General features: G+C 40.3%; 8 protein-coding genes across 12 annotated transcripts; 5 read left to right on the forward strand and 3 right to left on the reverse strand.

Moving 5' to 3' along the window:
- The first annotated feature begins 162 nt into the window (after nt 1-162).
- Nucleotides 163-5,664, forward strand: Rga (Regena). 3 transcript variants are annotated; one of them, XM_068295896.1, is made up of 8 exons: nt 163-1,255; nt 3,264-3,384; nt 3,465-3,715; nt 3,799-4,018; nt 4,297-4,821; nt 4,896-5,100; nt 5,165-5,329; nt 5,406-5,664. In XM_068295896.1, the coding sequence occupies exons 2-8, from the start codon at nt 3,267-3,269 to the stop codon at nt 5,623-5,625; spliced, it is 1,704 nt and encodes a 567-aa protein (XP_068151997.1). In that variant the 5' UTR covers nt 163-1,255; nt 3,264-3,266; the 3' UTR covers nt 5,626-5,664. The 3 variants fall into 3 exon arrangements, with proteins under 3 accessions (XP_068151997.1, XP_068151998.1, XP_068151996.1); XM_068295897.1 differs by having other exon boundaries at nt 164-1,255; nt 3,486-3,715; nt 3,799-4,036; XM_068295895.1 differs by having other exon boundaries at nt 165-1,255; nt 3,799-4,036.
- A 654-nt stretch (nt 5,665-6,318) lies between these two features.
- Nucleotides 6,319-10,189, forward strand: Sym (symplekin). The gene is made up of 4 exons (XM_068297158.1): nt 6,319-6,528; nt 6,583-8,899; nt 8,960-9,882; nt 9,948-10,189. The coding sequence occupies exons 1-4, from the start codon at nt 6,442-6,444 to the stop codon at nt 10,116-10,118; spliced, it is 3,498 nt and encodes a 1,165-aa protein (XP_068153259.1). The 5' UTR covers nt 6,319-6,441; the 3' UTR covers nt 10,119-10,189.
- LOC137582569 (glyoxylate reductase/hydroxypyruvate reductase) lies at nt 10,129-11,518 on the reverse strand. 3 transcript variants are annotated; one of them, XM_068297161.1, is made up of 3 exons: nt 11,330-11,518; nt 11,146-11,260; nt 10,129-11,082 (listed from the first exon to the last, which is right to left on the reverse strand). In XM_068297161.1, exons 2-3 carry the CDS (start codon nt 11,214-11,216, stop codon nt 10,179-10,181), a joined length of 975 nt encoding a protein of 324 aa, XP_068153262.1. In that variant the 5' UTR covers nt 11,217-11,260; nt 11,330-11,518; the 3' UTR covers nt 10,129-10,178. The 3 variants fall into 3 exon arrangements, with proteins under 3 accessions (XP_068153262.1, XP_068153261.1, XP_068153260.1); XM_068297160.1 differs by having other exon boundaries at nt 11,315-11,518; XM_068297159.1 differs by having other exon boundaries at nt 11,146-11,517.
- Nucleotides 11,519-11,565: 47 nt separating this feature from the next.
- Nucleotides 11,566-14,441, forward strand: Madm (MLF1-adaptor molecule). Its single transcript, XM_068297626.1, has 2 exons — nt 11,566-13,370; nt 13,436-14,441. The coding sequence occupies exons 1-2, from the start codon at nt 12,117-12,119 to the stop codon at nt 14,282-14,284; spliced, it is 2,103 nt and encodes a 700-aa protein (XP_068153727.1). The 5' UTR covers nt 11,566-12,116; the 3' UTR covers nt 14,285-14,441.
- A 764-nt stretch (nt 14,442-15,205) lies between these two features.
- Dcps (Decapping enzyme, scavenger) lies at nt 15,206-16,612 on the reverse strand. The gene is made up of 3 exons (XM_068297629.1): nt 16,351-16,612; nt 16,140-16,289; nt 15,206-16,068 (listed from the first exon to the last, which is right to left on the reverse strand). Exons 1-3 carry the CDS (start codon nt 16,529-16,531, stop codon nt 15,266-15,268), a joined length of 1,134 nt encoding a protein of 377 aa, XP_068153730.1. The 5' UTR covers nt 16,532-16,612; the 3' UTR covers nt 15,206-15,265.
- A 161-nt stretch (nt 16,613-16,773) lies between these two features.
- Nucleotides 16,774-22,090, forward strand: LOC137582886 (4-hydroxybutyrate coenzyme A transferase). The gene is made up of 6 exons (XM_068297628.1): nt 16,774-16,927; nt 17,019-17,436; nt 20,402-20,794; nt 20,865-21,269; nt 21,342-21,608; nt 21,682-22,090. The coding sequence occupies exons 2-6, from the start codon at nt 17,259-17,261 to the stop codon at nt 21,867-21,869; spliced, it is 1,431 nt and encodes a 476-aa protein (XP_068153729.1). The 5' UTR covers nt 16,774-16,927; nt 17,019-17,258; the 3' UTR covers nt 21,870-22,090.
- A 311-nt stretch (nt 22,091-22,401) lies between these two features.
- Nlp (Nucleoplasmin) lies at nt 22,402-27,528 on the reverse strand. The gene is made up of 3 exons (XM_068297630.1): nt 27,378-27,528; nt 27,048-27,181; nt 22,402-23,153 (listed from the first exon to the last, which is right to left on the reverse strand). Exons 1-3 carry the CDS (start codon nt 27,397-27,399, stop codon nt 22,848-22,850), a joined length of 462 nt encoding a protein of 153 aa, XP_068153731.1. The 5' UTR covers nt 27,400-27,528; the 3' UTR covers nt 22,402-22,847.
- Nucleotides 23,496-26,751, forward strand: LOC137582885 (sodium-independent sulfate anion transporter). Its single transcript, XM_068297627.1, is given in 9 exon segments — nt 23,496-23,709; nt 24,448-24,747; nt 24,820-25,160; nt 25,223-25,541; nt 25,612-25,914; nt 25,986-26,077; nt 26,079-26,132; nt 26,194-26,364; nt 26,435-26,751. Coding segments are annotated over 9 exon segments (1,791 nt in total). The 5' UTR covers nt 23,496-23,693; the 3' UTR covers nt 26,630-26,751.
- Nucleotides 27,529-27,602: the final 74 nt, after the last annotated feature.

Genomic DNA, 27,602 nt, shown 5'->3' on the forward strand with positions numbered 1-27,602 from the left:
TGCGCAAAAGTGGCGCCACCTATAGCAATGCTCGTTGGCTCCCTCTATCACATATATTTCATTCGATTGCATTCGATAGTTAGTAGATCGGATAAGCGAACACAAAATGGCAAAGCGAATTCAATTCGGAATTGATAGGCGAATTGAAGCGTGTGTGTGTGAAGCCTAGCGTGTTTGTGTATTCGTGACCAGAGTTTTTTTTGCAGAACGTATTTGTATTTTTTGTGTACAATTTAAAGCCATTTGGGCGCTCAATAATTGTTTATTGCCTAGCAATAGCAAATTATACAACAATATTTGCATCAAATCGAAGTGCATTCAACTGCGCTAGGCGTAAATACGCAATTCACGCAGCAAAATTTGCCCAATCTGGCTCGGGTGAAATTTCAATGAACTGAGAAAACAAAGACAGACACACACACACTCTTACACATACAGTGCGCAATAGCAAGCAATTATTTACTTACAACACAAAAAAAAAGAGAAAAAAAACTACAATATTATACACAAATCAAGGCAAACTTAAAAACCTAAAACTAAAATTTGTGCAAAGTTCGCTTAAGTGAGTGTGTGATCGGCGGCCATTTGTAGCGGAAATTTTTTCTCGTTTTTTGCCACCGCAAGGCATTAAAAAATCCTTCGTTTCGTTACTTACTCCTACTCTACTTTCGGGTACACGGGTACGACGACGAAGACTACTACCAATACCAGCACCGAAACAGAGAGACGAATCATATATGTATATACATACATATATGCAATTTATTTAGGGACGACACGGCGCGGAAAAAACCAAGCAACTAACCTCTTCCTCTCTCACCGGAATTGCCCTTCGTCATCATCACCACCTCAACATCATTATCATCCTCTTTGGGTTGCGTCCCGTTTTAATATTTGCCGCCGCTTCCCTTGTGACTGTGTATTTTATTATTCGTGTGTGTGAGTGACTGAGAGAAGGAAAGAGCGCGCCAAGAAATAACTAAGCCTAACTTAGAGCTAACCTCTGGCTGCCTCTGTTGGAACTGGCTGCATTTGCTCCAGCTCCAAATCCTGTTGCAGCTGACAACAAATTGCCGAAAACGACAACGACGACGTCGCCTTGGAATGTTAAATGCGGTGAGAACGAAACGTTCAGTGTTGAGCCAAGTGCAAACGGAAACGGTAACGGAAGCCGAGCAAGCATTCAAAGTGGAAGTGGACGGAGAAGAAGAAGTAAAAGGAGCAGCAGCAGCAGTATCATCTAACATTATTTTAGGTAAGAGCAGAAACGCTTCTCGGCGTCGGCATCTAATTGGCTTGGTTTTGTACCCATAATGATTTCCTAAGAGATCAGGTGTCAGTGTTGGCTAACGACTTAACAGCCGGTAGTCAGCTGTTAACGTGCATGAGCATTCTAACTGAAAATCCTGAGACGCGTTATTTATCTCTTTATTTGTACCTGTCGATAGGGCAGAAAATTTACCATTCAGAGTCGCTGCATACATATGTATGTACGTACATAATTGTCTTTGTTTCGCTCTGAGTGCGCTTATGTTTGTGTGTATATGCATCATTTTGCCCATATATAATTGATCGTCGGGCGAAATGGGACCGAAATATCCTTTTACATTTCCCTTTTCCTTCTTTTTCTCTCCTTTTGTCTGCAACAACAACAGCACACTTTGCCGTCATGCAAGTTTTTTTCTTGTTGTTGCTCTTCTTGCTGTTGTTCTCCTTGTTGCCACCAACACAATGATACTGTGCCAGCCAAAGACAACCAAAACATGTCGATGTCCGTCCAATATGTATATGTGCATATGTATGTAAATATTCAGGAGCGGAATATGGTTTAGCCCGGTGGTTTAAATATGTATATTTAAAAGTCATTAAGGGGAAATCAATTCAGTGATAAAATCATGATTCAATCAATATTAATAGCTAATTAAAAAGAAATAAAAGGCTCGAAATAAAAGATTTTAATAAATTGTTCTATGTGCTATGGAAACTAACGCTCTCCGCAAATGTTATGTGTTGTAGTTAAGATTAGATAAGATAAAAAATATTTAGAGTGTACGTATTACAAAAAATTGAATGTTTTTCCCTGGCCGGCATTACAGGAGCAGGCCCGATTCACACATATGTATATATTCATCTTAATCCGTCCCTGATGCACATGCATAACTTGTGTTGGCAAAGAGTACAAGACAATAGTTGACAATTGCTCTTCATTCGTCTTCGTCTTCAGTTTTGCCTTCTCTATCTGTCGCCCTGTTCTCCTGTTCTGGTTTCGGGGTTTGTCCAGCTGATGATGATGCCAGCAAATCAAACCAAATCGAACCAACATGCATCTTGTTTGTTCTTATCTTTCTTTCCCTTTGTACACTGTCTCACGCAACAAGACGAAATTGCAAATACTCTTCTAACAGTGTGTGGGTGTTAACACCGGCCATTAAGCTTAATAGTGTGTATGTACTGAATTATGTTGTTTTATGTTCGTCATGCCGGGATCATACATATAGTTTTGGTAACGAACTTTCTAAATTTTATAATTTCCATTTAATAACCCTTCCAACTGACGCCTCTTTTTGTCTCAATTCAAAAGGTTTAAACGATTAGGTATTAAATTTATAAATAATTTATAAGGCCAACCAGTGATAAAGTAATTCAATTATCACATTTGTAAGAGATATCCAATTCAAAATCGTGTACCAACCATGATTACTAGATTTAAATAAACAATGAAATTCCAGCAACCTTGTCTCATATGTATCTACATATCTCAATAACTTTTGTAAATTGGTAAAATTAAACAGAATCCAGTTGAATTGTTTAACTATTTGTTTTAAATAAGCCAGCATATGTTTTTGTAGACGTTATCATATTTGCTGCTATCTTTCTCCAAAACACAAACAACACATTTTGTTTATGCGCAGATAATGCCGAATAGGCGCAAGGAAAAAAATGATAAGCAGATGTTTTCCAATTGTTTTTTCTCTCTATCCTTTTATAAAAGGTGTAAATTAATTTTGGTCAGACGATAGCAAATACAAGTTGTGCTCATACATGAAAATGTTAGATAATGTTACTTTACATGATCTAATTTCCTACACCCTAAACGGTATGTAGACTTTTAAGTTTTAGGCTTTCGTTTATATATTTTAATTTATAGCTCGATATCGAGTGATCAATAAATTATTATGATTATTGATGAAGTGAAAGAAAAGCAAAACAATCAGTAAATAACCCTTTTTTATGTTCTGTATGTATGTGCTCGTACTTTACAGATTATGGCGAATTTAAATTTTCAACAACCCCCGAGAAGTATAGCGAACGCGGCGTTAGCTGGTCGAACGACTGGCGGCATAGGTGGTAACACTCTTGGTGGCCATGTTATATTCCAAGCCGGTAAGTGTGAAGATGCTGAGTTTATTCATTTTTTTTTTTTTTTTGGATCTGGGTTCGCTCGTATTTATAACTCAGTGCAGATTTTGCAAATTCTTATCCAGGGCCAGCGACTTATGGGCAAACGCAGCAGCAGCAACAACAGCAGCAGCAGCAACAACAACAACAGCAGCAGCAGCAACAACAACAGCAGCCGCAGCTATCGCCGAATCGTAATGCGCAGCTATCAGTTGGAGGTCCCGCCTTATCAAGTGGCAATCGCAATGCGAATCTATTTGGCCAGCGACAGTTTGTTGATCGGCGTGCGATGCAAGGACTGGGTAGCGGACCTATGGTAGGGATTACAGATGCGAATTTAACAAAAATTCCATTCAATTCTAATATTTCCAAAATCCGTTTTTTGTATTTAAATTCTAGTCCAATATGGGCAACTTTATGCAGACGGGTCGCGGCGGCGGTGGTGGGGGTGGCCCTTTAAACAATTTCCATGTATTCGGTGGTGGAAGCGGCGCAGATTCATCTACACCTGCGCTGCTCGATCCGACGGAATTCCCATCATTGACGAATGTGCGTGGTCAGAACGATCAGTCACTGCCCCAATCAAATCCGCTCCAGCCGCCGGGCAGTAAACCCTATGGTAATTTCTTTACCTCTTGTGAGTTCAAACCAAAAATCCACTTTATTTAATTTCTGTTATGATTACAATGTATGATTTGTATGTCCGCCGGTGTGTGGTTCAAAGCGCTTTCCATAATATTAGTATTATTGTTTTTATGGTTTATTTTTTGTTTTTGTTGTGACTAACATAAGTGCGTTAGTAGCTTGGTGGTGGGTAACAGGCCATCGTTTTGTTTATCAGTGAGTGATGATATGTTGATGACAATTAAACTTATTTGAATTCGACTCCTATTACAGTTGGCATGGTGAAGCAACCCACGTCAGAGCAATCGGAATTCACGATGTCAAATGAGGACTTCCCTGCGTTACCGGGCACCCAAAACTCGGACGGCACAACAAACGCTGTGGGAAATACTAGTAGCGGAGCTGGCGGTGTAACAGAAAACCATTTAGATGGCACGGAAAAAGCAATGAACTCGATTGTGGTCAGCGGAGGAAGCGGTTCAGGTAGCACCAGTGGCTCCAGCGTCGGCGTTGTAGGCGGCAACGGTCTGGGTGCAGTGGGCAGTGGCCTCGGAGGCGTTGTAGTTGGTGGCAGCAGCGGCGGTAGTACATCCAGTGTTGCCATCAGCGGGACACATGTAGGATTAGTGGGCAGCGGTATGAACAGTGTAACCAGCACCAATGCCATGATGGGAGTCGGCGGTGGCTTGGGCAGCGGGCCAGGTAGTGGGCCCGGCAGCGGAGGCGGTTGCGAGCATCTGAACGATAATTCCAGCAATGACAAACTTGTGAAAAGCGGCGTTCAAACATCGCCCGATGGTATGTAACCACTTACATTGACGATTATTGGAACGTTTAATATATCTCTCAAATATTCCACCATTTATATATAGGCAAGGTCACAAACATACCAGCTAGCATGGTGAACAATCAGTTTGGCATGGTGGGTCTACTCGCATTCATTCGAGCAGCTGAAACTGATCCTAACTTGGTGACGTTATCATTGGGTACGGATCTGACAGCTCTGGGTCTAAACCTAAACTCACAAGAAAGTTTGCATCCAACATTCGCTGGACCATTCGTGGAACAGCCCTGCAGGTAATTCTTGAAAAAAACTCTCTAGTTTTCTAAATATTAATTATTATATATTTAATATTCTTAGAGCACAAGACGTTGAGTTCAACGTGCCACCCGAATATCTGATCAATTTTGCGATTAGAGATAAACTTACTGCTCCGGTACTGAAAAAGTTGCAGGAAGATCTGCTATTTTTCCTCTTTTACACAAATATCGGTGATATGATGCAATTAATGGCAGCTGCTGAATTGTAAGTACCCCATTTAATTAAATAGAATATAAACGTGTAATTTAATTATGCTTGTCGTTTTTAAACTCTATTTTAGGCATAGTCGCGAATGGCGGTATCATGTAGAGGAAAAAATTTGGATAACTCGAATTCCTGGCATTAATCAATATGAAAAAAATGGTACAAAAGAGCGTGGCACCTTCTACTACTTTGATGCGCAAAGTTGGAAACGTTTGTCCAAGGTTTTCCAAATAGATGCCGAGAAATTAGATAAATGTCCCAATATAAGTGCGTTTATGAATGGACAGTCTGTATAAAATTAATAAAAATGAAAAAAAAAATGGAAAAAAGAATAATCTAGTTTTGTATAATTAATAATTTTAGATGTGTCCATTGACCATATAATTAATTCATAGGGACAGATATTTCTCCTGATGGCTTTTAATAAATAAAGGCCTTGCATTTTGCTGTTTGTTGAACTATTAAACTAAATTTCATACTTAAGGGCTACATATAAATGATTTTGAAAGACAAGCAGATTTACTTACGGCTCAAATATGTTTGCTGCCTTGGGAGATTCCTGATAAATATTTTCTGCGCAAAGAGCGTTTTGCTTAATAAAATTAATTGACAATTATGAGGGCGATTACTTTTCGCTTTGACTTTAGAGACGTTCGTTTTAAAAGTTGCGATGCGATATTATCGACACGGTGCCATGTTACGCGTTTTGAATATTTTCTCCATTTCCGCAACGGTCACACTGACTTTTTTTCTAAAAACGCTAGCGTTTACTCACGCGATTTAAAACGCGTGAGTAAACCGCTCGGACATTTGAGTAAACGCGCGCGAACATGTTCGAGTGAGTAAAACGCTCGAACATTTACTATCGAACTCCAACATGTTCGTGCGTTTTACTCACGCGATTTAAAACGCGTGAGTAAACCTCTCGAACATTTGAGTAATCGCCCGAACATGTTCGAGTTCGTGAGTAAACGCGCGAACATGTTCGAGTTCGTGAGTAATGTTGTGTTTATGTTCGCGGGTAAATAAAAATAACCCCCAAATATTAGAAAAAAACGCAAATATTAATATTGAATATAAAGATATAAAGTAAGACAAATATTCGCATAGAAATGGACAGCATCATTGGACGTGGACAGTTCGTTTCCGAGACAGCAAATCTTTTTACAGATGAAAAGACAGCTACGGCACGAGCCAAGGTAAGATTTGGAGTGAAGGATGCTCTCTGGCTAATCCAATGTTTGGCTTTTTAGGTGATAGATTGGTGTAATGAGTTTGTCACGGCGGGTGCAGCTCAAAAATGTGAGCTGCTGGCCAAAGTGCAGGAAACGGTGTTAAGCTCCTGTCCAGAGCTGGCAGAGGAGTTCTTGGAGGCAGTGCTAACGTTGGCTCATGATCCAAATATGGATGTGCGCAAGCAAGTGGTTGGCTTTGTGGAGCAACTGTGTAAAGTAAAAGTGGAATTACTACCGCATGTGATCAATGTAATATCAATGTTGTTGCGAGACAACACGGCCCAAGTGATGAAACGAGCAATTCAGGCATGTGGCAGCATCTATAAGAACGGTATCCACTATCTGTGTCGTCTTGACGATCCTAGTGATAGCGCTGAGCAGGCCTGGAACGTGCTCAGCCTGATTAAGGCACAAATTCTGGACATGATTGATAATGAGAACGATGGCATACGTACCAATGCCATTAAGTTTCTTGAAGGGATTGTTGTACTGCAGAGCTATGCCGATGAGGACAGCCTGAAGCGTGAGGGTGATTTTTCGCTGGCAGATGTTCCCGAGAATTGCAAGCTGTTCCGTCGCCAAAAACTGCAGGATGAGGGCAACAATATATTTGACATTCTACTGCAGTTTCATGGCACTACCCACATATCTTCAGTCAATTTGATTGCCTGTACCAGCAGCCTATGTACTGTGGCAAAAATGCGTCCCATCTTTATGGGCCCAGTCGTTGAGGCTTTTAAGCAATTGAATGCCAATCTTCCTCCCACTCTCACCGACTCTCAAGTGAGTTCGGTTCGTAAAAGTCTGAAAATGCAACTGCAAACACTGCTTAAAAGCAGGGGCGCTTTTGAATTCTCTGCCGTGATACGTGGTTTGCTCTTGGAGCTGGGTTCATCCAACAATGAAATCCAAAAGCTTATGCCGAAGATGGACAAACAAGAGTTGGCACGTCGACAGAAACGAATTCTCGAAAATGCTGCCCAAAGTCTGGCCAAAAAGGCACGAATGAGCAATCATCAACGTGAGAGGGAACGCGAACTAGAGCTAGAGATTGACGTCGAGGAGCTAGAGCGCCAACGTCAAAAGTCCACACGTGTCAATGAAAAGTTTCTAGCAGAGCATTTACGCGCTCCCGAGGAAGCTGTCCATATGGTGTTGGAATTTCTTCCACAGTTGCCAGACGAGGTGCCGGAGCGATTCCTGACGGAATACGTACCCATCAAACAGATGTCCATACAGCAGCAGGTGACCAATATATCTCGTCTATTTGGCCAGCAGCTGACGGACAAGCGTTTGGGACCTGGCTCCGCTGCATTCAGTAAAGAGCCCCCTATGAGAGAAAAACTGCAACAGGCCAAACCCATGGATGTGGATGACAATGAAATTGAAGCACGTCAGCTTCAAAGCGAGCAGGAACTGCAACGTAAGACAGAGGAGGCCACCAAAAAACTGCGCGAGACCATGGAACGAGCTAAGGGCGAACAGACCGTGATCGAACGAATGAAGGAGCGGGCAAAGACCCTAAAGCTGCAGGAGATTACCAAACCGCTGGCTCGTAATGTTAAAGAAAAGTTCCTGCTGGATGCTGTCACTAGGATTCTAAACTCGGAGCGGAAGTGCATCAAAGGAGGAGTCTCCTCAAAGCGTCGTAAACTGGTCACAGTTATAGCGGCCACATTTCCGGACAATGTCCGCTATGGCATAATGGAGTTTATTCTTGATGACATTAAGCAGCGTATAGACTTGGCTTTCTCTTGGCTATTCGAGGAATATTCCCTCTTGCAGGGATTCACCAGACATACCTATGTAAAGACAGAGAATCGTCCAGATCATGCTTACAATGAGCTTCTGACCAAACTCATCTTCGGCATTGGACAGCGTTGTGAATTTAAGGATAAAATTATTCTACTGCGACGTGTCTATTTGGAGGCTCCCATACTGCCGGAAGAGGCTATTGGGCATTTGGTGCAGCTAAGTCTCGTGGATGAGTTCACACAACATGGGCTTGAGTTAATTAAAGATCTGGCCATATTAAGACCACCACGAAAGAATCGATTTGTACGAATTCTTTTACAATTTGCCGTACACGAACGTCCGGATTTGCAAGAGCGAGCCTTATCCCATTTGGTAGCGCTGTACCATGTGCATAAGATTCTACCAGCTCGCATTGATGAGTTCGCCCTTGAGTGGTTGGCATTTATTGAACAGGAAACACCACCAGCTGCTATATTTTCTCAGGATTTCGGACGGCCCACCCCGGAGGGTGCCTGGCGGGAAGATACCACCAAGACTTGTCTAGTGTTGGCTTTCACACTGTTACCCTTTAAGCCCGAAAGTAAGTTTGCACATTCTCTTGTCTTTAAAGTGTTACTAATTTAATTTATTTATATTTAAGTCTACTTGGACAAACTGTGCCAGGTGTTTGGGGCAACGTCAGCAGAATTAAAGCGGACCATATTGCGAAACTTAGATGTACCTATTAAGAAGCTGGGCGTAGAGAATACAATATTGCTGAAACTAATAGAGGAGTGTCCCAAGGGCATGGAAACCCTGGTGATTCGCTTTATATATATTCTCACAGAGCGCGTGCCAACACCAAATGTGAACTTGGTGCAACGAGTCCGTGATCTCTATCAACACAAGGTTAATGATGTACGCGTTCTAATTCCCGTGCTCAGTGGTCTTTCCCGCACTGAACTGCTGACCATATTGCCCAAACTTATTAAACTAAATCCTGCTGTGGTCAAGGAGGTATTCAATCGGTTGCTTGGCATTGGAGCTGAATTTGCCAATCAAACGATGGCCTTATCTCCGACAGATCTATTGGTGGCTCTGCATACCATAGATCCAAATATATGCGATTTGAAGGCGATCGTTAAGGCCACCTCCATGTGCCTGGCTGAACGGGAGCTTTATACTCAGGATGTACTCATGGCTGTACTTCAGCAATTGGCAGATGTCGTTCCCGTGCCCACACTAATGATGCGAACCACCATACAGAGTCTGACGCTTTATCCCCGCCTTGCCAATTTTGTGCTCAATCTCTTGCAACGATTGATTCTTAAGCAGGTGTGGCGCCAAAAGGTCATATGGGAGGGATTCCTCAAGACAATCCAGCGCCTGAAACCGCAATCACTACCAGTGCTATTGCAATTGCCACCAGCACAATTAGCTGATGCGCTGCAGCAATGTCCAGACTTGAGACCGGCATTACTCGAGTATGCTGATAGTATGCAGGATGAGCCCATGAGTGGAAGTGGAATAACTCAGCAAATTATGGATATAATTTCAGGAAAGGCTGTCGATGTTTTTGTTACGGTAATATTCAGGAAAATGTTTGTTAGTTAGACTCAACTTTACCTCCATTTATTTATATCCCATAGGATGAGAGTGGTGGCTATATAAGCGCTGATCTAATCAAAAAAGAGACGGAGGATCCCACAGACGTTATCAGTGTGATATCCACCGTATCAACTGTACCGGCATCTTTACCTCTTCCTGTACCAGCACCCGTTAGTGATCGCAACCAGCCTCTGCCCCCAGGCGAGGATTAGACATTAGACATGCTTTGTCAACATTCAATTTTATTCAGTCCAAACTAATGAAATCACAGTTTATTTATTGACTTCTGCCTCCATTTTGTCACCGGCCAAGGCAGCCAAAATGTTTCGTGCCGTAATTCTGGACATTTCCTTTCGTGTTTCGATATCGGCACTGCCGATATGTGGCAAAATTACCACATTGTTTAACTGTAGAAGAGGATCTGTCAGAGGCAAAGGCTCAGGCGTTGTGACATCCAAACCAGCAGCCTGGATGCGTTTCGTTTTTAATGCTTCGTACAAGGCCTTCTGATCGACAACCCCACCACGGGCTGTGTTAATAAAAATGCAATTGGGCTTCATTTGGGCAAATGCTTCCGTACCAAATACCTCTTTGGTCTCAGGAGTCAGAGCACAGCATACAATGATAAAATCGGATTCACGCAACATTTCTTCGAAATCTACATGAATGGCATTAACCTTTGACGCTTCTTGTGGTCGCGGCGTTCGGGTTGTATACGTTATCTGTGAAGGTTTAAAGGCAAAAACGCGCCCTGCTATCTCCTGTCCAATACGTCCGAAACCCAAAAGGCCAACACGTAAACCTTTCAAGCCTTGCCCACACATCCACATGGGGGACCATGACTTCCAGCCTCCATTATTTACCTCCTTGTTGGCCTCGAGGAGTCGGCGGCTGGTGGCTAGCAAAAGAGCAACAGTCAACTCGGCCGTTGCATCCGTCAGTACGTCAGGTGTGAAACCCACTCGTATGCCACGCTTTTTACATTCTGCAACATCAATATGCTCATAACCAACCGAAATCGTGGACACGCATTTAAGCTGTGGACCCGCTGCATCCAGCACAGCTGCATCAATCTTATCAGTTAGGGCGCAATAAAGAGCGTCTTTGCCCACAACCTGACGTAGCAACTCTTCGCGTGGAACAGGCAAAGCCTCTTTCCAAGTGCTTACGTCGCAGCTGTAACATAAACAGTTTCGAGTAAAAGCTATGCATGTCTAAAAGTGGCACGAATAGGATTACCTCTTCCGTAGTAATTCCAGGCCGCTAGCATCCACATCTGGGCGGGTCACATATACGCTGGGTTTGCTCATTTTTGTAGATAGTCGCCTTAGTTGCGTAAGAAGATTTAAAACACCTAAACCCGATCGCATTAATGAATTTAATTAACAAATAATTAAACTGAGTCAACCTGGTGCTATTTTACTTTTGAGAGCCACTTGTTCTATTGTCAAAGGGCAAGTCGTAGTTAAACACAAGTATTTAAAATCGAGGTGATAGTAGGTTTTTCAAAAGATTATAATAAACGCTTTTAAAACTCTCGCCACTAAGTTATGGTAAATAAAATAGAAATAAATAAAATAAAATAAAATAAATAAAATTTTAAACTTATCGATAACGATAGCCCTTGATGGTTAATTACTGAAACCCAGTATTGTTCCGTTTGCAGACTACGGTCACACTGCTCAATTTTTTTGGGTGTTTTAAAAAGCGTGAAAAAACGCATAAATAGAGCAAACGGCCATATATTAGCCAAATAAGATAAGCCGAGGACAACGGGCACACGCCGGTGTCGAAGACCCAATCAATCGAGAACGTCAGAAGGCCAGAAACGCCTTAGCAGCAGCAGCCACAGCCACAGCCCAGGCCGACATAGAGAGAAGAGTTATTGAACCACGGGAACGGGGACGGGGAAGCAAGGGACACGGACACGGGACGAGAGGAATAGGAGGGTGTGTGTGAGCGTGTTTATGTGTGTGTGTGTTTGAGAGTGTGGGCAGAGAGAGGTGGAGCGGTTGTAGTTTTGTTTGGAGTGGAGCAAAAGCACGGTACGAGTTCACGGCATTTACCTCAAAAAAAAAAAAAGAAACAAAAAACAATTCGACGAATTTGAAGAGTGAAGCAAATAAACATTGTGAAACCAAAGCTTGGCGAAGGCGAAGGCTCAGACAAAGAGGCAGTGGCAGAGCAGAAGCAGCGGCGACCGCACCCCAATGTCAAATAGCCAACAAGCTCATGCCGGTAGCAGTGGGAGCGCAGATGAACCGAACCCGAATCAGTCGGCGGCCTCGGCCACGTCGGCCGCCAACTTGACATCGCCATCAACATCAACAACAACAACAATAACAACAACACCAGCAGCAGCAACAGCAGCGCCAGCAACAAACGCATCCTCCTCCCATTCTCACTCTCAGGCATTGCCACCATCGGCTTCCCCAGCTCAGGCAACAGCGCCACCCCCACAAATAGTTGGAGCCTCGACAGCGGAACCCACGGTTGTCGTGGGTGTGGGGAGTAGTGAGGGGCCGGTAACGACCACGAACTTGGCAGCCGATTCTTCTCCGCGAGAGTCTGGTGATGATTCCGAGGATGAGAGCGAAATATTGGAAGAGTCACCTTGCGGCCGCTGGCTTAAGCGGCGCGAGGAAGTCGATCAGCGTGATGTGCCCGGTATCGATTGTGTCCATCTGGCCATGGACACTGAGGAGGGCGTCGAAGTCGTTTGGAACGAGGTGCAATATGCCAATCTGCAGGAGCTCAAGTCTCAGGAGGACAAGATGCGTCAAGTGTTTGACAATCTGCTGCAGCTGGACCATCAGAATATAGTCAAGTTCCATCGATACTGGACGGACATACAGCAACCGGAGCGACCGCGAGTCATCTTCATCACGGAGTACATGTCGTCGGGTTCGTTAAAACAGTTCCTCAAGCGCACCAAGCGCAACGCCAAGCGTCTGCCATTGGAGTCATGGCGTCGATGGTGCACCCAGATCCTGTCCGCGCTCAGTTATTTGCATTCCTGCACACCGCCCATCATTCATGGCAATCTAACCTGTGATAGCATTTTCATCCAGCACAATGGTCTCGTCAAGATCGGCTCGGTGGTGCCCGATGCGGTCCACTATAGTGTGCGTCGGCAGCGGGAAAGGGAACGTGAACGCGAACAGCGTGAACAGGAACGGGGTGCCCACTACTTCCAGGCGCCCGAGTATGGAGCTGCCGAACAATTGACTGCCGCACTGGACATTTATGCCTTTGGTATGTGCGCCTTAGAGATGGCCGCTTTGGAGATTCAGTCCAGCAATAGCAATAGCGAGTCAACGGCCATAAATGAGGAGACCATACAGCGCACAATTATTAGCCTTGAAAACGATCTGCAAGGGGATCTGATACAAAAATGTCTCAATCCACATCCGCAAAATCGCCCAAGTGCTAGCGATTTGTTGTTTCATCCACTGCTCTTTGAGGTAAGTAATCAACCACTTGCCTATCCTGTCATTTAATCTGAGATCTCATCTTACATTCTTTAAAGGTGCACGCTCTGAAATTGCTAACAGCGCACTGTCTGGTCTTCTCGCCCGCCAATCGCACCATGTTCTCGGAAACTGCCTTCGACAGCATGATGCAGCGCTACAACCAACCCGATGTGATAATGGCACAGTTAATTTCTAATGGCCAAGAGGTTCAGTATCGTCTCTCTGATGTGCCCGGCGCCGACAAACTAGAGAAATTTGTGGAAGATGTCAAGTATGGCGTCTATCCGCTGATCACGTACAGCGGCAAGAAGCCGCCAAATTTCCGTTCCCGAGCCGCGTCACCGGAGCGTGCTGATTCTGTGAAATCGGCCACTCCAGAGCCCGTGGATACAGAATCGAGACGTATTGTTAACATGATGTGTAGTGTCAAGAAATTGAAGGAAGACGCTAATGACATTCTGATGACAATACTGTTGCGTATGGACGACAAAATGAATCGCCAACTGACCTGCCAGGTAAATGAGGAGGATACAGCGGAGGATTTAACCAGCGAGTTGGTGCGTCTGGGATTTGTTCATCTGGATGATCAGGATAAGATTCAAGTGCTGCTGGAGGAGACTCTTCGGGTAGGTGTTTTAAACGATGGATCCGGTGCCGAAAGTTCAGGAGCTGGTGTGACAACAACAGCCACCATGGCTGCCCTTGAGCAATTAGAGCGAAACTGGTCGATAACTGATGCTGATCAAACGACCATGACCAGTAGCATGACGGTGAATAGCAGCAGTTCGCCACCGACTACAACGCCAGCATTGTCTACACCGGCTGTGATGTATGTGCCACAGGAGCAGCAGCAGCGGCAGGATCAGGTGGATGCTGATCACCTAACGGGAACGACGAGCAATTGAGAGTATCATTTAGTATTCAAGGCTAGCTGGCGCGCATTGTTTTTATTATTATTATTATAATAACGGAAAATTACACTACGATTTTATTGCTACTATTATTTGTTATTTTTATACAGTATGCATATGTATATACCCAATATATGTATAATGTATATGTATGTATTTGAAATAATATTTATGTATGTATGTATCATATAAATGATGTTGTGCAAGGCTTCCATTACTAGAATTCAATGACGACATACAACACCCACATATACCCACACCCAAACCCATACCTACATCATCATAGGCAGCTGCGAGCTTATAATAATCGAGCATTCGCTTAGCACTCACTACTCTGGAGATTTCTCGAATCCAATTCGCATTTCTCCCAAGCTACAACTCACACTTTTATGAATAGCTCTTTATATTTTGAAAAAAGAAAAACGAAAACAAAACAAAAACTATTTCAAAAATAACGTTTGGCCTCCGAGCCTTTAATATGATTTTGTTTAAGATTATATTCAAATTAAAAAGGAAAAAATTAGCAATGAAAGCGAACAAAACCCTTAACAAAATAGGCAGTGTAATGTATTGCAAAAAAAATAACAAATTTATAAAACCACAGAAAAGTATGAGGTTTAGTAACTAAAGAAATAAAGCTACACAAATACTCCCACACACACATACACAGACAGCATAAAACACACACCATACAGACCTTAGCTACACAATTAATAAATAAAAGAGGAAAAGAAAACAATTGTCAGCTTCTAGACCTTTAATGATAAAATAACGACATCAAATGAAAGAATTGGTAAGCAAAGTGGTTAACAAAAGAATCCTTTTTTATCTTTGAATGCTCCATTAAGTTTGAGTTCGAGTGGAAATCCTCGTCGATTCCATTTCCCTTGCATGTTTACAGAATTAAAAACTCAATTTAATGCATATTATGTATATTTCAAGTACAAGTTTTCACAACTACAAAACTTAATAAGCTTAAGCACATGCCGGTGCAACAATTTCACTCTCGTTTGTCTCCGCTTTGTCAAGTTTAACGCGTTTACATTGATGCTCGTCTTCGTCTGAATCCTCGTCATTTAATTGTTGCGATGGTGTATTTTCATCCTTTGTGTCCTGGGGCAACACAATCTTTGTTCTAACTGGTGATTGCTCTTCGTAGAGATCTAATAGTTTATTGCCTTCATACAAGACGAATGGAAGAGTGGCTCGTTGATAGTAATCAGGCATTAGTTCAAGATTATTAATTACAGTGTCCAGCATATGGGATTTCTCGCACCAAATTCCCGGCGCATCATTTCTTATGGGGTTAATATGGACATGAAGATGATAGAATGAAGGCTGATAGTGGAAGTACATGCGCAATTGGCTAGGATTAAGACCATAGCGCTTTTGAATTGCATCCTTGGACGACTGTCGAAGATTGCGTAGCAAAGGCAAATGACTGCCCCTGAGATCCCTCAATGACTTTAGATTATGCTGATGGACTATGCCAAGAAGATATAGGTTTTCTACATTTACTCCATCCCATTTTAAATCTGGCAAAAGAACAAACCCCGTTTCAGGATCCTTATCTTCGAAGACAATGCGTTCAGTTTCTTGCTTATGCTCCAATATATTGTATACCCATTCAAGAGAAAACTGATCGGCTTTTGACAAAAGATAGGGTAGAGTTAACTTCTTATAGAGATCGGGTGTTTCATTAATGAGGTACTTCTGGCAAATGGAATACTTTTGAATATGCTTCTCTGTCGCAGGATAAATCACGGTGCTCTTTACAGCTATTAAATAATTTAATGTTTATTTAAATTATGTTTAATATTCCTGTTATATGTATATATATATGCCTTACCACAAAGTTCCTGGCGGGGAACAACCTGATAACTGCCATATATGTTATTGACGAATTGAGTAGCCACGTTCAAGTCCCCACTAAAGTAGCTTGGCGCCTCTTTGTCCAGTGCTTCAGATTCATCTGTGGCAACATCACTCTCTCGGTATGCTAATAAATTATAAGAATGCTTAAATTGATCTTTTTTATATGGGGTCTCAGAAGTAATTACCGTTTTTCTCAAACACTACAATTGCGGAATTATCGGGCGATAAATCTGGGAATGTGCCCAGTAAAGCAATGCTCTTACGCACTGTATTGTTATTTAGAATGCGTTTTAACTGGAACTTTTTCAACTCATAAGTAGGCGTCTCTGATGAGCTTTCTTCCGTTGCAGCTTGTTCTGGTGACATTATTATATTTATTTTTTGCCGGCTTAACGATTCACAAAACTTGGCACACTTTCACAGTAAACATTTAGCGGTTTCCGTGAGGACAACAACAAAGTCCCGCTTATTTTAGCCCATATTTTTAAGGTTGCTCCTTAAAAAATATCGTTATCGTTAAAAGCTTTTTTTGAATTTCGGAACCAATGGAAAAACAAGTTTAGATCTTTAACATTTAAGCAGCACTTGTGAGTTCAATCAAATTCCAGTCAGATTTCCATCTAATTAAAAAACACACTCGATTATAAACACCAGAGAAGGAAATGGGTGAAATATATTTTCTATAATATTGTTGGAGGCGGGAGTTTGCATGACTTAAAATACGCGCCACGGATGAGAAAGCTGTCGGCAGCCAGCTGTTGGGTAAGTTTTTATTATAAACAGCGTAATAATAAAATAGGGGCGACATTCTAAGATCTTACGTTCTTTTGTTTTTTTTTTTGCATATGTATAGTGTTGTTTTTATATTCAATTGAAGAGGGTTGGACTCTGCGGTGCGGATCTTTTTTAACAATACATACGAAATCCGCAAAACATTTTGAATCTGCACACAAATACACTGCCAGAAGTGTGGAGTTATCTGTGGCCATATCCGTTAATTTCGCCTTTTATTACTTTCTCCTACACTGTGTTTGTGTGTCGTGGTTCCTGAAGATTGTTGTTGCTGTTGCTCTGTTAAAAGAAAATTGAAATTATGAGCAATCAATTAGCGCGACGTGTTGGACATCTACACAAATTCCTTACGGTGTCCTCAACAAATGCGGCATCCACCCACAACAATTACTTCACCTATGTGCGTGAATTGTCGCATCCGATTGCCCGAGATCCGCCCATAGTGTCCGTTGAGGAAGCTGTGTCATGCATCAAATCAGGTGAGTTTAAATAAAAAAATAAAAAACTTAATCTATGAGTGTTGTGTAGAGAGAGAGGAGGGCAACGCTTTGATTATGTAACATACAAAGCACAAGCAAAAACAAAAAATAGAAAGGAAAGCAAAATAGACGGCACAAATGGGCACTGGAGTATGCTTATGATGAGGGAGGGGGCTTAGAAAGACGGCGATAGGGGGACCGACCCTTTAATAGGCACTTGTCATGCAAATATTTCTAGGTTTGGCATTTGTAATGCAAAACTAAAACTACATACATATGTATGTATGTACATATATCAAATGGCCAATTACAGGGTGCTATTGTTCAGTCAGTGAAATCAATTGACCGTGATTAGATTGAGAGGGGTTAGGTCCTCTTTAATGCCTGTCAATTTCGCCGGCTTATCAGTTATTTATAAGTATCTGTCTATGTAAATTCCACGTATACATCAGTTATTACTTGCAGCCACAAGCAAATTAAATATAAATATGTACATATATACATTTGTATGTGTTTGAGTGCATATATTATTTATTGTATACCCTTACAAGACAAGAAATCCTCAAGATCGCCTAATTGCTGTCCGCCCAAGAGAGTCAACAATGTACTTAATTACATGCCTACCTTACTTTATTAATTGTGGACATACATACATACATTCATATGTGTATGGAATATTATATAAGAATCTTTTCTTTATAATCAAACACTCTAGAAATTCACTTAATTAGGTAATATTTTGTATTCATTGCTTACAGTAAAGGTCAGAGCTAACGCATCTGCAAGGGTATTTAAATTTCGATCTTTGTGGACGTTGACGTTCAATCTTTCTCTGATATTAATAAATGTACTTTGTACCCAGAGCAAGCTTGGCTTATGGGGGCACGCCAGGCCTGGCAAAGCGAAGGCAAAAACAAAAAATCAGGTTCTATCGATAGAAACCAGCCGACATCTGGCTGATAAGAACTTGAACTAAGTAGAGTGAGCCTCAAACTATGTATATACTACATGTATACATATGTATAGGTAATTGTAGTTGTATGCGTTATGCAATAAATATCAGCAGGTATTCAACTTGTTTGTCTGTGTATTTGTTTGTCGTAAAGTAAATTAATAATTTTATTAATGATATGAAGGAGAAAATATGTATGTACATACATACATACATACATCCGACAGCAACTCTCGCTTTTTTCTAATTTAATTCAATTCAATTGAGAAAATAATGTCATATGGATGGATTTTTATCAAAGACGCAAAATATACAACAGAAGAGGTTCTAATAAAACCAGTTGTGCGCCTATTTTCTTTGAGAAACACGCCCACAAATGTGTAGATGAAGGAAAATAAATGTTAATTTTCAAAGCGGTTTTGTTATGGCTTCATCAAACATCAGCAGGCCTAATACAAATTGATAGGTATACTATGTATGTTTGCATGTGTGTATCTCTATAATTTTGTTAGCCATAATATCATCCTTTGCTCTAATTTTAGCTAAAGCAAGCAACACACGCGCCGACCCCTAAACTAATTCAGCCACTACGTAATTTCATTTGGAAAAATTTGGTTGATTTCTGCCTTTAGTTTTTGCGGCACGTTTTTGGCAGATAACAAGTACATACAGACATACATATATCTATATACACAGATATGCGCATAACTACAGTAAATAACATATAAAAAGTTTTAAATGATTGTTTCTTCAGACATTCACAGATAAGAACTAATTTCAAGGCATGTTGCTTGGTGGTCAATGAAAAATTTCTTAATATTTATTTATTTTCTTTCGACATTGACAGATAAGAGTTAATCGCAATTTGGTATAATCTTGGTAGGAGGCACTGCAACTGGTAACCAAAAACAGAATATACATATTGGAAAATGCATTCGGCATTTTGCAGACTTATTACAAAAATAGAATATTGGCATAGTCCATAGTCCCTCTATATACAAAACTCATACGCATGTGTTTTTAAATTTGAAAATGAGCAAATTTTAGAACTCACTAACAAGGCATAACGAAGTACAGTTTGCGCAGCCTTAGACAAGTCTCGATGGTTTTAAAACTACCAAAAAGGAATTCATTGCAGAGGTAAAACTGTATTTATGGCATTGACATTCAAAATATATTATAGAATATTTTGTTTACAAACATCCATCCAGCTCATACATACTTATTTAATTGTTGAAAAATTGTTGTTAATTGCCATATAACAAAACGGGTTTCTGTAAATAGAAACAGCTGTCTTGAACTTGAAAGCTTTCTGAAAAGCTCTAGTCTTTGAGGGAGGTGTGGAAAAATATAATATAAAATACAATGTAGATACCGGTACCGGCATAAAGGCGGGTGTCCATATCAAAATACCAAAACAGAAAGACTAGTTTGAAAGATATTAGTGGATATCATATTATATATTAAGAAAATAGTACTATTATTCATTCATTCGGTGTTTTAGGTTATAAAAGAACATTAAATATAGAAATTGGGGTAAGGGTGTAAAAAATTAAAGAATTTCTATTTAATTTTTTTTTAAAAGTTTCAAAGAGTATCCTTGGTTCGAATTATTCTTTATTCACTAATTGTTTCCTACTTTAAAACACTGTTACTAAACATATAATTTTAAATTTAGTTGATCTTTAAATTTAACTATTTTTTAAAGTCAATAAATTTTGATAATACATTGGAATTTATATCGAAATTCGAATATGTATTCATAAAGTGTGTGATGTTAATTTAATTAGATATATCCACCGAAATTTCACACAAGGATAAAATTAGAAACTTCTTCCGACTCGAAATTATTTCATTTTTAGTATTAAAATTATTTGCTACTATTTTTACAATTTATGCGCATGCAAATGTTTAGCAGTTTATAAAAAACTTTACCGATATTAAAGAATATTAGCATAATTTGCAAAATTAACACGATTTATAATGGAAGTTTTTTTTTACAATTTCTATTAGGTGATACGGTGTTCGCCCAGGGCGCTGCTGCCACACCGGTGGCCCTCCTCAATGCAATGACCCAGCATGGCAAGTGTAACAAATTGGAGAAGGTTACCGTCTGCCATATGCACACTGAGGGGCCCGGCGAGTATGCCAAACCCGAATACAAGGATATCTTTCGCTCAAACTCCTTTTTCATGGGTGCCAATGTGCGAAAAGCTGTGGCCGAAGGACGAGGCGACAATGTCCCAATCTTTCTGCATGAAATTCCCCAATTGTTCTACAAGAAGATCGTCAAGCCCAATGTTTCATTGATTCATGTATCGCCACCAGATAATCATGGTTTTTGTTCCCTGGGTACCAGTGTTGATTGTGTTCGTGCTGCCCTTCTCAACTCCAATACGATTGTGGGTAAGTGCAATATAGCAAATGAAAATTCTTTGATTTTTATCTAATCCGGAAAATATGTATATATTTTTAGCTCAAATTAATCCAAATATGCCGCGTACTTTTGGCGATGCCATCATTCACAAGTCTCATTTTGATTTTGCTGTCGAGGTGAATGATAAACTGCCACAGCATGGTACAGGCGAAATCTCGCCAGTTGAGAAACAGATTGGCAAATTGATTGCTGAGAATCTGGTCAAAGACGGAGCTACCCTACAAATGGGTATCGGTAGTATTCCTGATGCTGTTTTGGCGGCTTTGCACAATCACAAGGATCTGGGTATTCATTCCGAGATGTTTGCCAACGGCGTGGTCGAACTAGTCAAGAAAGGATGTGTGACCAACAGCAAGAAGAAGATGCATCAAGGTCGGATTGTGGGCTCTTTCCTCATTGGTGATCAGCCCTTGTACGATTTTGTCAACGATAATCCCTTCATTGGTTTGTGTCAAAATTGTTTTCGATTCTTTTAGAAAAAAATCCTTTTTTAATGCCAATTTAAACTTCTTGTAGAAATGTATGCCATTGACTATGTGAACAACACCAGCATTGTAAAGCAACAGCCCCGCATGACGGCTATCAACAGTTGCATTGAAGTCGATCTGACTGGTCAGGTCTGCTCCGATTCTATTGGTACACGTTTCTTCTCCGGCTTTGGCGGTCAAGTAGATTTCATTCGTGGTGCTGCTGAGGGTCTCGATGGCTTGGGTGTTCCCATCATTGCCATGCCATCGACCACCAAGAATGGCGAGAGCAAAATTGTTCCCACTCTTAAGCCAGGTATATTTTAAAATTTAACTCATAGTCACGGAATTTCTCATCGTTTTTGGTATCTCCATGGTTTTTTTTTTAGGTGCCGGCGTTGTCACCTCCAGAGCCCATGTCCATTATGTGGTCACTGAGCATGGCATTGCTTCGCTGTTTGGCAAGAATGTGCGTCAACGCATGTACGAACTCATCCAGATTGCCGATCCCAAGCACCGTGAGGCCTTAGAGAAGTCCTGCTTTGAACGTATTAAGGCGATTCCCTCACCGAACTAAGAAATTCACGAAAACGGAGGAGCTAATGTGGAACAAAAAAGCAATTTCAATGCGTCAAAATTATTACAATTAAATCCCCAAACTGCATTCCCAAAAAATTGTCTTTTTGGAGTAACTTTATAGAACTGCGACTATAACGATGATATCCTTTTTTAGCATTAACAAACCAAATGAAAAGCCAACAAATTGATAATTACAATAAAAAAAATTAAGAAAAACCATTTAAGCTTTGTGAATTTCCTAAACATAGCCCAAAAATATGGGAATATCGAAAATATAATAATGTTGACTAGTAAAAAATATACATAGATAATAGAGATCTAAAAGTCCTTGTTGCTTTAAGTAGATCGATCATATAAACGATGCTTGTCTTCCATGCCAATGTTGCATTTATTAATGTGTGTCTTGAGAAGAGTCCATATCATAATTACTTCACAAATAAAAATATAAATGACAATATGTTACCGTTACTCATGTCTAATATACGACATGTACCAATCCGAAAATGTTGATAATGATTACGCAATTAAAGTGAAGTATAAAATGGGACTTTTATTTAGATTAATCAATCGATTTATCCGAAGATAGTTCAATTTCATACAAAGTATATATGAATGAGGAAAAAAAGTCCGGCTTAGTTTTTAAGTTTTTAGTTGTTATGTATAATAGGTATATACAAATGTTGCGTGAGTGCTCAAAAATTGAAAAATTTTATTCTGTTTCTGATTTACGGCTTTCTGCTTAAGTTAATACAAATATGTATTCCGTAAAGATTGATTATTGAAGGAGCAAAAGGAACTAAATAAAAATTATTTATGTCCATTTTTAAATCAGTATTGTAAATTTTTGTAGGGCCTAAATATGTTATTTTTTCCTTTTTGTGTTTTTCTTTTTGTTATCCATTAAATCTACAAGTGTATATATGTAGCTTAGAACTCGATGGATGCGATAAGGATGCATACGTAGTGGTAGTAGGATTTATTTCTTCTTGTTATTCTTGGCATTTTTAGCATCGCCGGCAGCGTTTTGATCGATTTTGGCGCGCTTCTTTGGGTGCTCATCTTCCTCTTCTACTTCATCCTCCTCCTCTTCATCATCTTCCATGTCGACAACCTCAACATCATCTTTGATGTTATGGCCATGGATGTATACCGGACCGCTACCCTTAATTAGCTTGAATGTAACCACCGATTCGTAGAATTCCACATCGGGATTAACGGCACGCGTCTCGCCTGCTTTCAACACTGCAATTGGTATCTGAACAGAGTCCTTCACAGTGTGCACCTAAAAAGAGAAAGAGAGAAAGAGTTATTAGATAAAAAAGTAAACATATATTACATAGGAAATAGACACAAAACAATTAATCGCTTTGATGCAAACAACACGCCTTTCCAATTTGCGAGCTACTGAATTACCATTATAATGCCATCACGATGGGCAAATATATGATGATAGCTCTTTATCTCTCTGCTGACTTTTAGGCTCTAATCATAGTCGTGCATCTTCTTTCCTAAACTGCGCCCCATATACTAAGTCGTTCGATAAGTGGAACAAATAGCTGCTGCTTCTACTGCCTACGCATTCACGTTTTTAGTTTTTCTTAGTCGAAACATTCGTTGGCCCACGCTTGTATGAATCAGTTCGGTTCGGTTACGTTTGGCGTAGATCTACTGCAAAATAATTCCACTTAAACTCTCTCTCTAGTCTGAAATTGCATTAACTAATAAGAATTGAATGTGTGTGTCTGCGGACAATATAAACTAACGAGTGAACGCTAATTAATAATTTCACTTTACTAAAAGTTAACTAAAACTGCAACCAAGCATGTGTGATAATGAAGGTAATGAAGTACTCTTTATATTACATAAATTACTAACAAGTGTGGAAAAAGTGCTTAGACTCTTAAGAAGTTCTTGGAAATTGTTTAAACCTTTACTTCATCATATTGTAGAATTGGCAAGAAAGTCCTTAAATAAATCGTGAATAAAAATAGTTAGCAAATACAATATTTCATGGACTTAAGGGTCAATAAATTTTTGATATCCTTGTGAAAGAATATCTAGAAGAAAACTTTTGTTTAGCTTTAAATATAATTCCTTTAATTACAACCCAAATTAAAAAAGGTAGGAAATGTTTAAGCTTGTTTAGTACATTTGTCTATTAATTGATTGACAATTGAAAAAACTTTTTTTTTTTTTACTTAGTGTACCATCGCAAGAGATATCATTATCTTTTAGTATGGTATAAAATATCAATAACATAAAAGAGACAGGTTCTTTTTTTTTCTAACTGAAATTGTCATTCATATAGAGTGCTTTAATCAGAAATGGAAAAAATTTTAGCGCAGCCGTCACCGCAGACCGCCCATCACCAAAAAAGCACTTAAGATCTCCAAGAAGAGGTGCTTTACAATCAATAATATTGTGTATTGAAGATTCAGATAACAAGAGCAAGCGAAAGTAATTAATCGCTGGCTATCACCTACATACTCATAGAAGACAGGAGCCATCGTTACAATCCCCATTTGAATCAATATTTTATATCTGGGTGTGGGGTCTATACATATATGTATTTGCAGAAGAACTTTATCGGGAACGCTTGCCAAATGTGTGTGACGCCATGGGTTCGAAGGCAAGAAATTGCTGCAGCTTGAAAAGTGTTTATCGCTTTCTACCCGTCACCGAATGGTTGCCCAAATATCAATTGAAATTTTTTTTAATGGACTTTGTGGCCGGATTGACTGTGGGCCTGACAGCCATACCCCAAGCCATAGCCTACGGAGCTGTAGCGAATCTCCCGCCAGTTTATGGTTTATATTCTGCTTTTATAGGTGGATTTGTCTATATACTTTTTGGCACTTGCAAGGACATAACAGTGGGTAAGTCTAGTTTGATTATGCAATATTTATTTTATACGTAATATTTGATTTGAGTTTGATGTGTGTACATAGGTCCCACAGCCATAATGGCATTGATGGTTAGGCCGTATGTCACTGGTAATCCAGATTATGCGGTACTTTTATGTTTCTTCTCTGGCTGTGTAATCCTATTGCTGGGTCTACTTAATCTTGGCGTACTCATGCGCTTCATATCGGTACCTGTAACAACAGGCTTTACCATGGCGGGAGCTATAACCATCGGCAGTGGTCAAATAAATAATCTATTTGGCATCAAAAGCAATTCCAATGAATTTTTAGCATCTTGGATTAACTTTTTTAGCCACATAAAGCAGACACGACGTAATGATGCAGTTTTGGGTTGTTCTACATTGATTCTATTACTAATTATGCGGGTAAGAGTATTTTATTACAGATACAATGAATTGCCGCTCTATTGAGTTGATTCGTTTTCCAGAAATTAAAGGATTTGCATTGGGGAAATCGCAGCATATGGAAATATATATCATTGTCAAGAAATGCGCTGGTCGTATTTCTGGGCATACTTTTGTGTTATCTTCTGAGTAAAGGCTCATCTACTGGAGATTTGCCCTTTCAGGTTAGTGGAAATATAAGCGCTGGTTTGCCTCCATTTCGTTTGCCGCCGTTTCATACAGAGGACTTATCAACTGGTCAGTGGATAAGTTTTGGTGAAATGATTTCACAATTGGGATCGGGTTTAATATCGATACCCTTGCTTTCTATTTTGGAGAGTGTTGCTGTTGCAAAAGTATTCTGTAAGTAGTTAGTCATCACCTGTCAAATCTATCATTATCTGATTACCATTTTTTCTTATCTTTTGCAAAGCCAAGGGAAAGGTCTTGAACGCATCACAGGAAATGATTGCGTTGGGTACTAGTAATGTGCTTAGTAGTTTCTTCTCATCGATGCCCATTACGGGTTCATTTACGCGTACAGCCATAAATAATGCTAGTGGTGTTAGGACACCATTGGGTGGAGCTGTTACAGGAGCTCTAGTTCTAATGACACTAGCGTTTCTCACATCAACTTTTGCGTACTTACCAAAGGCCACATTGGCGGCCATCATTATAGCAGCCATGTTGTTTATGGTCGAGTATGATACTATCGCTGAGATTTGGAGGGCGAAAAGTAAGTATGACTAAGATGGAAAACTATTTGAAATTTTATCCTATGGACGATATTCTATTTTTTTCTTGTAGAACGCGATATGCTGCCATTTCTTGTTACAGTGCTGTGTTGTGTATTCTGGACATTGGAGTACGGCATGGTGGTTGGGATCATATTCAATGCTTTTTTTCATACTGTACAAAAGCATGAAGCCGCAGTTCCAATTGGAAACGCAAAAGGTAACACAACTCCACCCTTTTGTAATAAATATTCTTTAAATTTTATGCATTCCTATTCAAGTACAATAATATGCAACTAACTCTTGCGGAGCTGAAGGGTAATGTGGATTATTCGGCTGCTGAATATTTGAAAACTGTCATAGTCTCTCATGTGACAAGTCAGGCGGGCGCCACTAAATTGATGGTGATTAAGGGTAATGAAATTAACTCTATTGACGCTACCGTGGCATTGGTAAGTATCTCTGAATAGCTAATAAACAGTTTAGCTAAGCGTTTATCTGTTGTCGCTGGTCAATTTTTAGAACTTGGTTTCGCTACGTGAAGATCTGTCTCTACTCAAGTGTGAGCTTATTTGCTGGAACTGGAGCATAGCAGCAGCTGGAGTAGTCTGTCGGTTAGACAAGACAGCGCGCAACATGTTCAAATTCACAAAAAGTTTGCCCGAATTAATCGAGACAATGGCAAAGATACACGACACGGAGGAAGAAGAAGTATGAGCGTATCGGCTGAAACTGCGAAACTCGTCTGCCGGCTAGACAAGCGAAAGGTCTAACCATTATTATGCCAGCTGTGAAATTTAAGTCAATAAATGACTTTGGGTTCTTTACCTTTGTTTTAATTTGTCTTGTACAGTCAATATAGAAACAGCAATAGCTTATCGGAGGAAGATGATAGTGCGAGTAAGGGGGGGAATGGGAGGCCAAGGTGGCGAGAGAGTGCAGATGAGATACAGACAGAAAATTTTCGTAACCCTAACCCAAACCCCATGAAAAATGTGTTGCGCGTGGTTGAAACCGGTCCTTGCCCTAGCACACACACACACATGTGCATATATGTATATACTGGCAGGGGGAAGCCACCACATTACATGAGATAAGGGACGAGAAGGCGGCGCGCGCACTCTTCGAGACTCACCTCAACCACGTTAAATTCATTTTCCTTGGCCTCAGCGCCGAGAAGAATTTGTTTGATCACCAATTTTTGGCCTCGTGCATAATCCTCATCCACATCCCAAGTGACACTGTCATTTTCGCTGGTTAGGGTGACGCCTGTAAGACAAATTTGTTTTTAACAAAAGAATTAAATACAGACAAGTCTGCACACACACACATACAAATGCGCACATAAATGCATGAGGCGCAGACAACCTTGAACGCTGAAAAGCCGGCAAGTGCGGCGCTCTTGCAGGTGCATTTTTCAGGCAGTTGTGGTGCAATTTGTATGCATTTTTAAGTAGATAGTTACCGTAGAATGATTCCTCTGCCATTGTAAGTATTTAAAACGTTTTATTTAAACAAATTAAGCAGCGAACACGTGTTGAGCAGCAAAAAATGATTTTTGCAAAAACGTACCAGGGACGCAGACCAGGGCTAAAAGAAAGATATCGACGGCCATGGCCATGGCTAGGCTATCGATAAATTAGTAGCGATAAAAGATTTCTTTATTAAAGCAAATATACCAAAATTCGTA

This window comes from Drosophila tropicalis, unplaced genomic scaffold (assembly GCF_018151085.1).
Source record: "Drosophila tropicalis isolate 14030-0801.00 unplaced genomic scaffold, ASM1815108v1 contig_859, whole genome shotgun sequence".
NCBI classification, from domain to species: domain Eukaryota; kingdom Metazoa; phylum Arthropoda; class Insecta; order Diptera; family Drosophilidae; genus Drosophila; species Drosophila tropicalis.

Excerpts from the sequence above, each read along its gene's own strand:
- LOC137582886 (XM_068297628.1), top strand. The coding sequence starts at position 17,259 with ATGAGCAATCAATTAGCGCGACGTGTTGGACATCTACACAAATTCCTT. Across the intron at positions 21,270-21,341 it reads CAACGATAATCCCTTCATTG|AAATGTATGCCATTGACTAT; the intron begins GTTTGTGTCAAA and ends AACTTCTTGTAG. Across the intron at positions 21,609-21,681 it reads TGTTCCCACTCTTAAGCCAG|GTGCCGGCGTTGTCACCTCC; the intron begins GTATATTTTAAA and ends TTTTTTTTTTAG.
- Dcps (XM_068297629.1), bottom strand. The coding sequence starts at position 16,531 with ATGTCACCAGAACAAGCTGCAACGGAAGAAAGCTCATCAGAGACGCCT. Across the intron at positions 16,290-16,350 it reads TGTAGTGTTTGAGAAAAACG|CATACCGAGAGAGTGATGTT; the intron begins GTAATTACTTCT and ends ATAATTTATTAG. Across the intron at positions 16,069-16,139 it reads TCCCCGCCAGGAACTTTGTG|CTGTAAAGAGCACCGTGATT; the intron begins GTAAGGCATATA and ends ATTATTTAATAG.
- Nlp (XM_068297630.1), bottom strand. The coding sequence starts at position 27,399 with ATGGCAGAGGAATCATTCTACG. Across the intron at positions 27,182-27,377 it reads GGCAGAGGAATCATTCTACG|GCGTCACCCTAACCAGCGAA; the intron begins GTAACTATCTAC and ends TTTGTCTTACAG. Across the intron at positions 23,154-27,047 it reads ATGAATTTAACGTGGTTGAG|GTGCACACTGTGAAGGACTC; the intron begins GTGAGTCTCGAA and ends TTCTCTTTTTAG.
- Sym (XM_068297158.1), top strand. The coding sequence starts at position 6,442 with ATGGACAGCATCATTGGACGTGGACAGTTCGTTTCCGAGACAGCAAAT. Across the intron at positions 8,900-8,959 it reads GTTACCCTTTAAGCCCGAAA|TCTACTTGGACAAACTGTGC; the intron begins GTAAGTTTGCAC and ends TTTATATTTAAG. Across the intron at positions 9,883-9,947 it reads CTGTCGATGTTTTTGTTACG|GATGAGAGTGGTGGCTATAT; the intron begins GTAATATTCAGG and ends TATATCCCATAG.
- Rga (XM_068295895.1), top strand. The coding sequence starts at position 3,267 with ATGGCGAATTTAAATTTTCAACAACCCCCGAGAAGTATAGCGAACGCG. Across the intron at positions 3,385-3,464 it reads CCATGTTATATTCCAAGCCG|ATTTTGCAAATTCTTATCCA; the intron begins GTAAGTGTGAAG and ends AACTCAGTGCAG. Across the intron at positions 3,716-3,798 it reads GACTGGGTAGCGGACCTATG|TCCAATATGGGCAACTTTAT; the intron begins GTAGGGATTACA and ends TTTAAATTCTAG.
- Madm (XM_068297626.1), top strand. The coding sequence starts at position 12,117 with ATGTCAAATAGCCAACAAGCTCATGCCGGTAGCAGTGGGAGCGCAGAT. Across the intron at positions 13,371-13,435 it reads TTCATCCACTGCTCTTTGAG|GTGCACGCTCTGAAATTGCT; the intron begins GTAAGTAATCAA and ends CATTCTTTAAAG.
- LOC137582569 (XM_068297159.1), bottom strand. The coding sequence starts at position 11,276 with ATGCGATCGGGTTTAGGTGTTTTAAATCTTCTTACGCAACTAAGGCGA. Across the intron at positions 11,083-11,145 it reads CTGGAATTACTACGGAAGAG|CTGCGACGTAAGCACTTGGA; the intron begins GTAATCCTATTC and ends TTTATGTTACAG.